The sequence below is a fragment of the Salmo trutta genome, chromosome 33 (assembly GCF_901001165.1).
Source record: "Salmo trutta chromosome 33, fSalTru1.1, whole genome shotgun sequence".
Lineage (NCBI taxonomy): Eukaryota > Metazoa > Chordata > Actinopteri > Salmoniformes > Salmonidae > Salmo > Salmo trutta.
The window spans coordinates 33,276,206-33,290,147 of NC_042989.1; the positions used below are offsets into that span (position 1 = coordinate 33,276,206).

At 41.9% G+C, this 13,942-nt stretch overlaps 1 protein-coding gene across 1 annotated transcript; it reads left to right on the forward strand.

Moving 5' to 3' along the window:
* The first annotated feature begins 1,625 nt into the window (after positions 1–1,625).
* rlf (RLF zinc finger) lies at positions 1,626–13,942 on the forward strand. Its single transcript, XM_029730679.1, has 8 exons — positions 1,626–1,855; positions 3,842–3,996; positions 4,234–4,315; positions 5,121–5,256; positions 5,406–5,608; positions 7,200–7,336; positions 7,476–7,617; positions 8,554–13,942. The coding sequence occupies exons 1-8, from the start codon at positions 1,676–1,678 to the stop codon at positions 13,405–13,407; spliced, it is 5,889 nt and encodes a 1,962-aa protein (XP_029586539.1). The 5' UTR covers positions 1,626–1,675; the 3' UTR covers positions 13,408–13,942.

The following is a 13,942-nucleotide window of genomic DNA, read 5'->3' on the forward strand; positions in this document are numbered from 1 at the left end:
CATAGATTTTTCAATTGTGTTATTGACTGTACGTTTGTTTGTGTAACTGTGTTATTGTCACACTGCTTTGCTTTATCTTGGCCAGGTCGCAGTTGTAAATGAGAACTTGTTCTCAACTGTTCTACCTGGTTACATAAAGGTGAAATAATAGAAAAAATACGTGGGAAGTATTGGAGTCAACATGGGCCAGCGTCCCTATGGAATGCTTTCAACACCTTGTAGACAATGGCGTAAAGCATATAAGTAAAATTACTTTAAAGTACTACTTTTATTTATTTAACTAGGCAAGTCAGTTAAAAACAAATTCTTATTTACAGTTACGCTTAAGTCGTGTTTATGGGTATATGTACTTCGCTATGTATATTTGACACCTTTTGTTTCACTACAGTCCTAAAGAGAATAATGTACTTTGTACTCCATACATTTTCCCTGACACCCAAAAGTACTTGTTATATTTTGAATGCTTAACAGGACACAAAAATGGTCAAATTCACATACTTATCAAGAGAACATCCCTGGTCCTTCCTCCTGCCTCGGATCTGGTGGACTCACTAAACACAGACACATCGTTTGTAAATTATGTCTGAGTGTTGGTGTGCCCCTAGCTATCCATACGTAATAAAAATTTTAAAAAAACAGTGCCGTCTGGTTTGCGTAACTCAATATTACGAAGGTGTTCTTAATGATTTGTGTACTCAATGTATGTCATTATGTGTATTCTAGATACTATCAGATATACCTCCACAGTACACTGGGCCTGTATATTGTATGTAAGCTGTTACTCATGGTTATTTCCTTATCTTTCCATAGAACCAATTTTACACTCATACTTTCTATTTGAGCAGTCAGCACTAGGAGTTTGGTGTAGTGAACCACATTATCTGAATAAACCTGTTTGAAGATTTCTTGGACTTTGTTCTTGCTGGGCAGACCTGTGGTGGCTAAACCTTATCCAATGGCACCTAGAGCTCTCTACTGGTGTCCGTTCTACATGGTCGTTCCGGAACAGACCCTTAGTATTTTTCAATTCCATTCTCAGAATATGAAGAAAATGTTTCTTAAAAAAACACAAGAACTTTAGTAACATTCTAAGAATACTTTAAAAAAAAAACATATATTCCACCTAAAAATCCTGTAACCTTTTTCACTTCTGTTCTCAGAACATTTAAAAAAAATGTTCAGTTTTACCAGTCAGGAAACGTATGGCTTCGTTCCAAAAACCAATGGCAAACCAAAAACGTACTTCCCACAACTTCCAATGAAACAAATGTGCTAGTTGGGTAGGCCTAGTAAGCCAGTTGAGAGTGACCCAAAATTGTGCATTTAGTAAGTTTGGTTTCTTGGTGTTTATTGCTCTAGTCATTCATTATATTGTACAGAAGGGGTTCCAGCCTCCCAGGCCAACTGCCTGGTGGATCTGTTAGGAACAAAATGGTGGTTTTGTTGGGGATAGTGTCGTATTTGTAGGGTTAGATGGTGCTGCAAATTTTTTTTTTTGCAGCACCATTTTTTTGTGAACAAAATGTGCAATTTGAACTCCGACCTGAAAAACGCAGCAATACGCCACAAAGCGTCTAGTCTGTCGGAAAACAACACGAAGAAGAAGTGGTGAGCGCACGCTGGTGCACGCGCGTCACATGAAGGGGATGCATACGCGCGGTGGCGGGGACTGAAGATGGCGGATAGTGATGTTGAACCAGAGCCCGACTGGAGTAATCGGCCTTCCAACACTGCCGAGGACACTCTCGTCGCCATGGAATGCTTGCTCACCACCTTGAGAGCGCTTGAAGCAACGCTCAGGCAACAAGACATTTTGGAAATATCATCCACCGAATATTGCGACAACTTCTGCCAGGTAGCTAGCGTGCGTGCATGCAAAACTCAAAGGAAAAGCAATGTTTTTTTCGCATAGCTAAACTAGCTAGCGATGTTGGCTGTGTATGCGTCAGCGCCAATATGGCCTTTAGCTGCTAGCTGGAACATTTTGATCAGGATAAGCGAACAATATGCATCTAATGCACAATAAACGATCCCAGCAAAGTATAACATAACTGCATGACATAACCACCAATGATGTGCAAAACATAGCCATGCTATCATCAGTTGGGCTACCTAATAGTTAGCCAGCTAGCTAACGTTAGCGACCAATGTTGTCATGGTTGTTGTGCAAGCTTGTCCGAGAGAGAGACGGATGCAGTGGTCCAGGACGACAACCATGCATGCAAAATATTTTAGTACTATGTCCAGTCTGTACAAACTAGTAGTTAACTAGTTTATCGTGCTGCTATTTGCAACGTTTAGAATATTTAAAGTAAGCGGGGCGGGGTGTTTCACGTTTTGTTTCAGGCACTTGCAGGCATGCATGTAAATAGGCCTGCAGTGCAAGTGTTCTAAGTCAGCCTACTTATCAATTAGCCTAGTTAGATTATTTATTAGACATATTATTTGTTAACTTCAACCTTACTTGTTTCATTATCGAGTTGAGGAGTTTATTTGACCCCCACTCTACAAAAACATGCTTTCTCGCTAGTTGATGGCAACAACGTGGTTCATCCACGTTCATTTTGTTTTTAACACTAACACTTGTGTCAATCAATATTCAAGTAAAAATAATTTGAAAATGAAGACTATTTTGTTTTAAACAGACTGTTCTGTAGTATCAGTTTGCTATGCTGTTTTATCTACTTTCGTAAAGTTGAGAGTTTAAAGGGACAATCAGATTGCTACATGCTTGTTTTACTTTTAAATTAATGATATAGCCATTCATTCTTGAATATAACTTTAAAATGGCTCAATCTTAGTTTTAACTGTCTTGTTTGTTTTTATAGGCTTTTTCTAAACTAATGTCTTTGTAAAGAATGCCATTTTAAACACACACACTGTATAACCTCAACCTGGTTAATACTATGTTGATATAATTGATGGTCCTTGCATATATCGCTCTGTCTATGAATTTGATAGTGCTTACTTTTCTCCAGCCCCATCCCTCAGCTGTTTACAGAATCAGTGGTGGGGAGATTACTTTATTGTTTGAACTGCAGACTTTCCATTTAACTATTTTACCGAAAAACCCTAAACTGGGTTAATTATAGCTGCTAACCATTAATTAGAAGTTAATTGGGTGTTAGATATACCCAGGCTGGAGCTTATTCTCTGGAGGAGCGACTCTCATATTTACCCTAGATGGAGGTTAAATTTAGCCAACCCACTGTAATGGTGGTAGAGAAGTGCACACTGAGGACTCTTGGCAAGAGAGGCTTTGAAATGTTGATGTGACAGACTGGGGGTCCACAGCTCTCTAGGTACACCTTGTCTTAGAGCTGTCAAATACATAGGCTCTTCCCCCAGGCCCAATCAAGGTAAAGAGAGAGTGCAAGTTGGGACCAATCGGACAGGTACCCCACACCCACCCACCTGCCATGACAATTCATATATATATATATATATATCTCTATCTACATGTAGATGGCGTAAAAGCAAGACTCATCACTTTGGACAAAAAGTAATGGGCCTTTTGTAAGAAACTGAAACAACAAATTCCATGCAATTTAGGAGGGAGAATAAAATAAATCCTAGGGGAAACACTCTGTAGCCTGTTTCCCCAATGAGCCTTGCCACACCTCACAGGAAGACTAATTAACAATGGCATATGGTGCTCGCCCTGCCTGCTATCAACAAAATAGCTTCGGCATTTAGGGTGTTTTCCATAACTAAATAAGATAGCTGTTGTCTTAATCATAGTGAAAGTGCAAAGAAAACATATTTTTTAATAACCTTAACCCAGCTGCCTGTTTTTTTGTCATTGAAAGTGTTTTTGACTTCTCCATGACTGTCTTTGCAGGCACTGATGGACTATGCTGGGAGCAGGAATTCTGTGGAACATGGTCTTCCTCTCCTGGAGGTCTACTGCCTGGCCATCAACTGCTTTGCTGCTGCAAGGCCACATCTCACTGCAGACTCTGACACTGTTGCCCTGGTGTTGAAGAGACTAGCACTGTGAGTCAACTCAGTAACAGTGCTTTACATTGTTAGGGTTGTACCTAGATTATTATTTAGAAACTAGAGAAGTATAGTGATCACCACCCTTTCTACTGTGTGCTCCAATGCATAGCCTTCTTTTGTTGCTGACATGGCTTCATTGTTTTTTCTTTGTGCTGCATGTTAGAAATAGATAACGTTGTGTCATGAAGTTTCACAAGTTGTCCTTCGTTGTCTCTGTTATTTTGCTTCCAGGAGCTGTTTTGAACTGTTGCTATCTGTGCCTGAAAACGAAATCCCTTATGAGGCCTGGGTTCAATTTCACCGCTCTGTTCAGGTAAAGGATGGGCTGTGAGATGTTAAGAAATAGTAGCTAATGAGAGAGCGAGAGAGAAGATGGAAGGAAAAATAATGATTGGCCGACTGATTAAACTATAGAGAAGTGGATGCAGTATAAAGAGATTTATTTACTATCGCTTGGTGGTACTATTGACATGCTGTGTTGTTGATGAATGGCAGTGGCCCAAGCAATGTTCCCTGGAGAATACTACGTTATACACTGGTGCTGTCTGATAACGTGCCGTGGTTCTTGACCACCTGGGGCCTGTTTGATAGGAAGTTGGGAATAAATGTTTTACATTGAAAGTAAATGTGTTCTGGAAGAAGGGAGTGAAAGCATGACAAAACATTAGCAGGGGGAATTGAGACAAGTTGCAGTGGGGATTTTTTATTTATTTCCAATCCAAATCTTGATATAGTGAGGACCTGTCCTGCATTACATACTTTATAGGGCTGGGACAATACCAGTATCGCGATACTCATTAGTATCGTGGCAAGGAAATAAAACAAACAGCGGATTATAACTTCTTTAGGAAAACGTCCCTAATGTTAGAAACAAACATGTTGTCATCCAGAGTCATATTTATTTTCCAAGCTAAAGCACACAATATTTTATATACCGCATGTTTTTAAATTACCAAAGAGTCTGGTCTGCTTCATGTTTTCATTTTTTTTGCTGTGGAAAAAAATATTGCAATACTGGTATCGTCACAGCCCTATTACTTTACCATGCTGTCACTGTTACCTCACCTGACATTTGTGGCACAACCCCATTTTTTTGTGTGTTCTTGCCGGTTTTGCAGGTGGCCCATGATGCCTTGTTGGAGTATGGGAGCATAGATCTACAAGCCCTCCTCCAAATCACAGGGGAGGGTGGAGCGTGGAGTAACCCTGTCCTAAGCGCCCTTCTCACCGGTCATCCTACAACCGCAGAGGAAGGTCACTATCACAACCTTACTCTATTGTCAATAGTGCAATAATAAAGTAGCAGTAACTGTAATAAACCTCATCTTGTCTATTTGATGTATTTTACTATGATTCCAGTCAGCCAATCAGCTAGCATCTGTTGTTTTGTCATGTTCCTGTAGTTGACGCGTACATCTCCTTGGAGGGGGAGGGCTTCATGGAGATGCGAGTTAAACACCTGGAGAAAGTGGGGGAGGTGGCGAAGGCTGTGGTACTGGCTAAGGCCTGTGCTGAATGCCATCTTGTCTCCAACCAAACCACCTTCCGCCAGACCTATGTCTCTCTCCTCTGCCAACTGCTGCCGGGCGAGGAGGCCATCATGGAGGTCTGTCAGTGTGTTGTTCAGCTCAGCTCAGTTGCATTATTATTCATACTGCTATTTAAATAGCTTTCAGAGAATGCTATTATGTAAGGAAATAAATGTGATGGCTTAGTGAATTTGACAGTATTGTTCGTTTGAACTCCTTTGGTTGGTGTTTTCAGAATGTATTCGTACCTCTTGGCTTATTCCACATTTTGTTGTTACTGCCTGAATTCAAAATGGATTCAATGGATTTAGACACAATACCCCATAATTACATATTGAAACATGATTTTACAACATTTTGCAAATGAAATGCAGCAATATCTCATTTACATAAGTATTCACACCCCCGAGTCAATACATGTTAGAATCAACTTTAACAGCTGAGTCTTTCTGGGTAAGTCGCTTAAGGATCCACCCCGTAAAAAAAAAAAAAGGCCTAAAATGGCATACCCAAATCTGACTGCCTGTAGCCCAGGCTGTGAAGCAAAGATATGCATGTTCTTGGTACCATTTGAAAGGAAACACTTAGAAGTTTGTGGAAATGTGAAAGAAATGTAGGAGAATATAACACATTAGATCAGGTAAAAGATAATACAAAGAAAAATGTTTAAAAAAAAAAAAATAATTGTACCATCTTTGAAATGCAAAAGAAAGGCCATCATTTTATTCCAGGCCAGGTGCGACTTCGATTTTGGCCACTAGATGGCAGCAGTGTACATGCAACGTTCTAGACTCATCCAATGAACCATTATATTTCTGTTCAAAATGTTGTATCAAGTCTGCCCAAATGTGCCTAATTTGTTTATGAATAACTTTTCATTTTCAAAATTGTGCACTCTCCTCAAACAATAGCGTGGTCTTTTATTCACTGTAATAGCTACTGTAAATTGGACAGTGCAGTTAGCTTAAATTCTTGTTAATCTTTCTGTAATACCAGATATGTCTATGTCCTGGGAAATGTTCTTGTTACTTACAACCTCATCCTAATCACATTAGCTTAAGTTAGCTCAACCGTCCCGTGGAAGGGACACCAATCCAGAAGAAGGTTTAAGAGCTTTGCACACCTGGATTGTACAATATTTGCAGTAATTAATAACTTCACCCTGCTCAAAGGGATATTCTATGTCTGATTTATTTTTTTGCTCATCTACCAATAGGTGCCCTTTGCGGGGCATTGGAAAACCTCCCTGGTTTTGGTTGAATCTGTTTGAAATCCACTGCTTGATTAGAGACCTTACATATAATTGTATGTTTGGGGTGATGTAGATATGTAGTCATTCAACATCATGTTAAACACCATCTTTGCACACAGTGAGTCCATGCAACTTAGGTGACCTGTTAAGAATATTTTTACTCCTGAACTTATTTAGGGGTTGGAAACGTATTAACTCGAGACATGTCAGCGTTTTTGTTTTTAATTCATTTGTTAAAATGTCTAGAAACATAATTCTACTTTGACATTATGGGGTATTGCGTGTAGGCCAGTGACACATCTCAATTTAATCAATTTAAAATTCAGGCTGTAACACAACAAAATGTGGAAAAAGTCAGGGGGTGTGTATACTTTCTGAAGGCCACTGACTTGGCCTTTTATTTATTTATCTCACAGATATCCAGACTGGACTGTAAGGATGTGCTGGATATTACATGCAATTTGGAGACCGAGGGGGAGGATAACACGGCCTTCATCCTGTGTACTACCTTCCTAACTCAACAGTTGCAGCAGCAGAGCCTGTACTGCTCCTGGTGAGTTTTCAGTGGTCAATGTCAAGAGTTTTGCAAAGCATATGGATAAATTGAAATTCTCATTTCTGCGCAGGTGTGTTTTTGGGTCTTGTTCTAATTTTATATTTTTCTATGCTACTTCATCTTTTCTGACTTTTAGGGAGCTCACACTGTTGTGGAGTAAGCTGCAGAGAAGGATCGACCCATCTTTGGAATCACTGCTGGAGCGTTGCCTGCAGCTAGGTGCAATTGCTAAGACTGTCTACCATCTGCTCTTCCTTGTGCGTGTCATCCGGACAGAGGTAGGAGAATAGACTTTTCTACCTCTGATTTTGATATGTCATTGCAATATAAAGTTAACTTATTTTACTAAAATATCAGTTACAATTTCCCAAAATGTAAAGTAACTGCCCAGTGTTTGCAGATTTCTATGAAATATGACCTATAATTACTTACAATATGAATTAAATCGTTTTAGTTCCAAAAAATGATAATTAAGTATGTTAAAAAGCAACTTTTCTGTGTTGGAATGATGTCGGCGTACCCCAACAACAGAATGATGTGGGTGTATAGACGGGTTGGTTGTTTAGTAACAAAAGCAACGCGTGCGCAACTATGGGGTAAAACGGACCGGTTGGCTTACACTGTTGACGACATATATAATTAGCCTCAATGTTTAATGAAAACATAAATACATTTGCTCAATGAGCACTTACTGTCTCTGAAATACATCGTTACAATTGTTGGTTAGCTAGTGAGTTTGAGCCATATTAGCATAGACATGAGATCAGTCAAAACAAGACATGGTATCAATACAAGATACATGCTGAAATGAGCCATCTGCAATGTCCCACAAGGAAGATTTTTGTCATTGTTGCTAGACATCAATGCGCGCATCATTTTCATGACGTTGTCAGCCAACCCGTCTATACTGGTCATTAAATATTCATGTAAGTAAACCGCTAATTGGCCAGCTCAATCCTCAGTGAGATGACGACATGTTCTGAGGAAATCGCAGCATTTTTTAAACGGTCTGTTTGAGATAAGTTTGAGGTGGGGTTTTTGAAGTGTTTATTTTTTTATTTTATACTTTGGCCACGAGTATATGACGAGTCAACAACATTTGGATATGACTTAACATAATATTTTTTTTAAGTTACATTTTCACTGGGCAGTTACTTTAAATTGTAGGCCACTGTCAAACCATTGGAAAAAACGATCTCATGTTTATTCTACAGGCAGAGGAGCTGGGTCTGGCTTCATCTGTGGAGTTATGTGTTAAAGCACTACAGCTCCCAAAGCAAGAGGACACAGAAACGAGGATATCTGTGTGCAAGACTGTATCCTGCCTCCTACCAGACGATCTTGAGGTGTTGCGGGCCTGCCAGCTGACAGAGTTTCTCTTAGGCCTCTCTCATGTGGCCTTCAGCACCCTTCAAGAGCTCTATCTGCGGCCCGATCAGAAGTATGACCAGGAAAATGCCATTATCCCCAACTCGCTGCGGTGTGAACTGCTCCTGGCACTTAAAGCCCACTGGCCTTTCGACCCTGAATTCTGGGACTGGAAGACACTAAAGCATCAGTGCATCATGCTGCTGGGGCTTGAACCTGAGCCGGAGGAGGAAGAGGAGAAAGGGAGGGGGCAGGAGGAGGTTAGTCTTGAGCAGGATGTAAAGGAGGAGGTGGAGACGGGATTTGTTGATATGCCAAAAGAATATGTAAATGGGACAAGTGGAAGCATTGATGGTCATGAGAAAGATGAAGAAAATGACCGGGACAGTAAACCACCTTCAAAGCCAGATGCTGAGGGTACCTCAGAGCAGGGTTCACTGCAGAAAAAATACAAGTTCTTCTGCAAGATTTGTAAGAAATCTGTTACTGAGACTCGAATCCTTCTTCACTCTAAGCGGCATGAAGAAAACGGTGTTTCCACCTGCCCTGTCTGCCTGAAGAAGTTTAAGAGCAGAAAGGATTTTATCCCACACACCAAACTACACCTTCAAATGCCATCCAGAAGCACTCGACAGAAGAAAAAGGACAAAAAGAGGGTTGATTTGGATAAGGAAATGGAGGAGGACGACTTGGATGACTTGGAGCCTGGTGAGATTGCCCTTGACCCATCCTTAATGCTGTACTACCAGTCCACACATGATCCTGATGTTCTGGAGCACATTTTAGAGCAAGCTTCATCTGCACCCAGGAAGCCTGGTCATGAGGATAACATCACAATTGAATACATTAACGTTCATTTTGAATTGCAGAATCGTGACATATACACATGCCCTGCTACTCACTGTACAAAGACTTTTAAGCATTCCAAGTACCTGGGTGTGCACCTTAAATCAGAAGACCATGTTAGCGACGAGAATGTGAAACATTATTGTGAAATGAGAGACCGTAGGGAAAAGTGCACTTACTGTCGGCGCCACTTCATGTCTGCCTATCACCACCGCAGGCATCGGCGTGTGCACTACGGTGACCTGCCTTACATGTGTATGGTCACAGATTGTGGTGCTCGTTTCAGCACCTCCAATGAGCTTGTCACACATAAGCAGAGCCATGGCTTTCAACTTAGCTACCAGTGTGAGCTCAAAGGTTGTAGTCTTTCTTTCTGTGACTTGGGGCAGGTATACCATCATGAAGCACAGCACTTTCGTGATGCAGCATACAGCTGCACTAGCCTTGATTGCAAGAAGTTCTACTTTTCTAAAAAGGAATTTGGCCGGCATTTAGCCACACATGGCATTACCTTCTCTGAGGAAGACTTTGAGGCACAGAGGAAGGCCAAAAGAAAACATCTTGACTCCATAACAGAGGAGATAACCAGCCCCAAAAAGTCGTGTGACATAAAGACTGTACTGGAGGAGGTAGTCAACGGGGAAAACAATGCTACTTTCTCTACATGCAGTGCCTCCTCCTCACAGATTTGCAAGGAGCCCAAGGGCACAATGGCATCTGTTGCTGTGTGCTTTGATGGAAAAAAGTTCACTTGTGGTTTCGAGAGGTGTGGATTGACCTTCTCCAAAGCTAGAGATGTCCACCAGCACCTAAGGTGTGTTCATCCAGAACATTTCAAGTCTGAGAATAAGGAACGCAAAAATCTTGTCAAAGAGAAGGACTTGAAATCAAAAGGTCTAAAGATAAAAACAGAGAAGAACAACGATGACAAGAACAAACATGAACTTGCAGCTTGTCTGCTAATGAAGGGGTCAAGCCAGGAAAATGCTTGTCCTTCTATTAAGAACACAGCAATATCTCCCTCAAGCCTGGACAATGACCCTTTGAGAGAGATTTTGATTGGGCTTAGCCAGCTTAGTCTGACTCTCTCCAGCTCTACAAATGGATTTTGTGAGCCCTTCCATCCAATCTCAGGATCCACATCAAAGATATCCTGCCATCAGGGTCTTGGTACCAGGTCCCCAGTTGTGTTTTTGCAAAAGAGAGCGCAACCCGCTGTTGGCAAGAGGGTGAAACTGACATCAAACACTGAATCATCAGTAGCCCACAGTCTACCCTCAGAGCAACACTTAGATGCAGACCAGGTCAGCCCCTTTGTTTTGCAAGCCTCTACTAAACCATACTTCTGTGAGCTTAATGATTGCAACTTTAGAAGTGTGACCAGCACAACCCTAATGCGCCACTACATGAACAAGCATAATTTCTCAGAGAAGAAGGCGAAAGGAATGAAGATCCTCAAATCACTGACATTTAAGCCATTTAAGTGTCACCTCTGCTCCAAATGCCATAGAGAGAAGACGGACTTGAGGGTTCATTATCTTCAGACGCATAGACTTAGCGAGGCAGTTGTGGAGCAAATGAGCTGTTGGTCTAAAAAGCGGGTTGAGGGTAAACCCCCAGAACCCACCAAGCCAACCGTCTCCATAACACAACCCCCAGAACCCACCAAGCCAACAGTCTCCATAAAACAACCCCCAGAACCCACCAAGCCAATAGTCTCCTTTACACAGCCCCCAGAACACACCAAGCTAACATCCTCCTTTACACAAAAATCTCAGACCCCCACCTGGCAACACCCCTCCTGGCAGCAGAAGTACCAAAAAAAGAAAATAATGCGACAAAATATTGTACAGTTTGCTAAATCTGGAGACAAGCGTAAGAAATGCAGTCATGCTCCATCTTCTGTGCAGGATCACTTCGAAGAGGAGGAAAGGGAAGACGGAGGTATGCGAAGAGGCAAGGGCGGCATTTATATGTGCAAGCTCAAGGACTGTGGGGTTATTTTCTCCCACACCTCCAGTCTTTATCGCCACCAGAAGAAGTTTCATTCGCAGGTGATGGGACATCCTTCCGTGCTTTCAGAAGACCCAGCTTTACAGAAGTTTAGGTGCAGCTACACCAACTGTAATGCTTCTTACCTCCTGAACAGTAGCTTGGTGCGACACACAGAGAGTGAGCATCCTAACCAGGCGACCAGTAGCTTAAAGCGTCACAGAAAAAGTGATCATCCTAACCAGGCGACCAGTAGCTTAAAGCGTCACAGAAAAAGTGAGCATCCTAACCAGGCGACCAGTAGCTTAAAGCGTCACAGAAAAAGTGATCATCCTTACCAGGCGACCTTGTGCTGCAAGTATGACGGCTGTACACAAGTGTTCACCCAAAGCAGTAGTCTGAAAAAACATGTACTCTCTAGCCACCTCAATTATTATGATTCACTCGTATTACGTCTCCAGAATACTCACAAGGACACGTCAGCCACTGGATGCCAAAAGAAGCTGATCATCACATCTACGCCACAGAAAGATGCAACCAAGCTACCCCTCAGGCAATCTCTAAGACACTGCCCAAAGTCTCCTGAAGATGTTAAGGCTGAAGAAACTAGTGAAGAGCAAGAGCAAGATGAAGATGACGGCAAAAATGTGTCAACTGAAAAGAAATCCAGAAGGTTTGAAGATATGGTATTCCGTTCCCATGAGGAGGCCTTGCAGATGTGCCAAGATCGTTCTCAACGTAAAGCCTACCCGTGCATGGTGCAAGGTTGTGATTCTGTAGTCAAATTTATACGTAGTATGCGCCGTCATTATTTGACTTGCCACAAATTAACCAATCATGTTTTTGAATTGAATGAGGATAAGCTTGTGTTTAGTGCAGAGCAACTGGATGAGCTGATTCAGAGGAATACTGTATTATCTGCATGCCCTGATATGACGAGGGCACCTAACGGAGTTCTGAAGATGGAGTATCAAGCAGAGCCAGATAACCCTGGTGGTCCATCTGTCCCTATGAGTCTGCACTCCATCGAAGCAGACACACTTGATGAGCATGACCCACTGGGGTTCAAAGAGGAGCCACCTGCTGAGAGGAATGTTTTGGTGGGTGCCGATGACTTGCTTTATGGAGAACCTAGTGGGCACACTGAAGAGCCTGTTACTCAAAACAGCCAAGAGGAGAGGCCAAGGCGAAAATCCTCAAACCCGCCCGCTCTTGATCTCTCTCCACCATCCTCCCTCCGATTCAGTGTTGATGAGGGCTTCATGGACAGTTCAGGCAAAGATGGTGGCAAACCAACAATTTCTGTGCCATTGCCCTCCCCTCAAGCCCGCCAGCCACTTAAACGTAAGAACGAGCTCTCTGAGCTCCTTCCCATTCCAAAGGACCCCCAGCCTCACAGCCCTCCCCCTCGCACATTTGACCTGGCTGCTTATAAACCTATGGGATTCGAGTCATCTTTCCTGAAGTTCATACAGGAGAGCACTAAGGATGATGTGAGGCCCCGGGCTTCTCACTGCAACAGCCACAGGCCTGAACCACCTGTGGTGTCTGCTCGGCGGCGGGATTCCTACAGACGTAACTGTTCTGTAAAGGAGAACAGCCAGATGGGCCTCACTACTACCCGTAGCAGGCGGGCTCGTTCTTCCCCACTTCAGCCTCTTCCCAGGACAGGGGAATACACATCAGTCCAGAACTTGCGCCTCATCTTGGACAAGGCTCTGACGGGTTGTGGTGACCTAGCCATTAAGCAGCTGCAGTACCTCAGGCCCGTGGTAGTTCTTGAGAGGCCAAGGTTTTCCACCTCCTTGCTTGACCTCTTCCCCACAAAAACTAATGATAAGCTACTTCTCGACAGTTCGTAGAACTGAGTACCTTTGTGTCCAATATAAAGACTATCCCAGTGTTTTTTTTTTTCTAATGTAATTACTACTCTGATATTATCAGTATCTTTTTAAGTTGCCAAACTGATTAGCTCAAGTACCTTAATTGACATACAACAGATACGTGTGTAAAATGATCCTTCCCCTGATTTTTTAAAACTTCTTTAGAGTATTTGTATTACATTTCTGTCAGGTGATGAACGTTCTAATGTGTGCATATATATATATATATATATATATATATATATATGCGTCTTCTCACTACACAATGAAGTTTTTTATAAAACATTTTCAAATATTATTTAGAACGGTGTAGCTCATTGTACCATTTCAATGCTATTAATTTGTCTGAAAATAGCTTTCATGGGACAGAAACATCTCATTTGCCCACTAATAACTTGAGGAAAAATGTTGTCCCCTCTGAATATCAAGACCCCTTTCTTTTTTTCAATGCAGTGGGCAGATGTGTAATGCTTTATAAGAATAATAAATGTTTGAATAGGCCCTTTCAAAAATA

Coding starts and splice junctions, on each gene's coding strand:
- rlf (XM_029730679.1), top strand. CDS start 1,676: ATGGCGGATAGTGATGTTGAACCAGAGCCCGACTGGAGTAATCGGCCT. Junction 5,257..5,405: donor TCCTACAACCGCAGAGGAAG/GTCACTATCACA, acceptor ATGTTCCTGTAG/TTGACGCGTACATCTCCTTG. Junction 7,618..8,553: donor TGCGTGTCATCCGGACAGAG/GTAGGAGAATAG, acceptor TTTATTCTACAG/GCAGAGGAGCTGGGTCTGGC.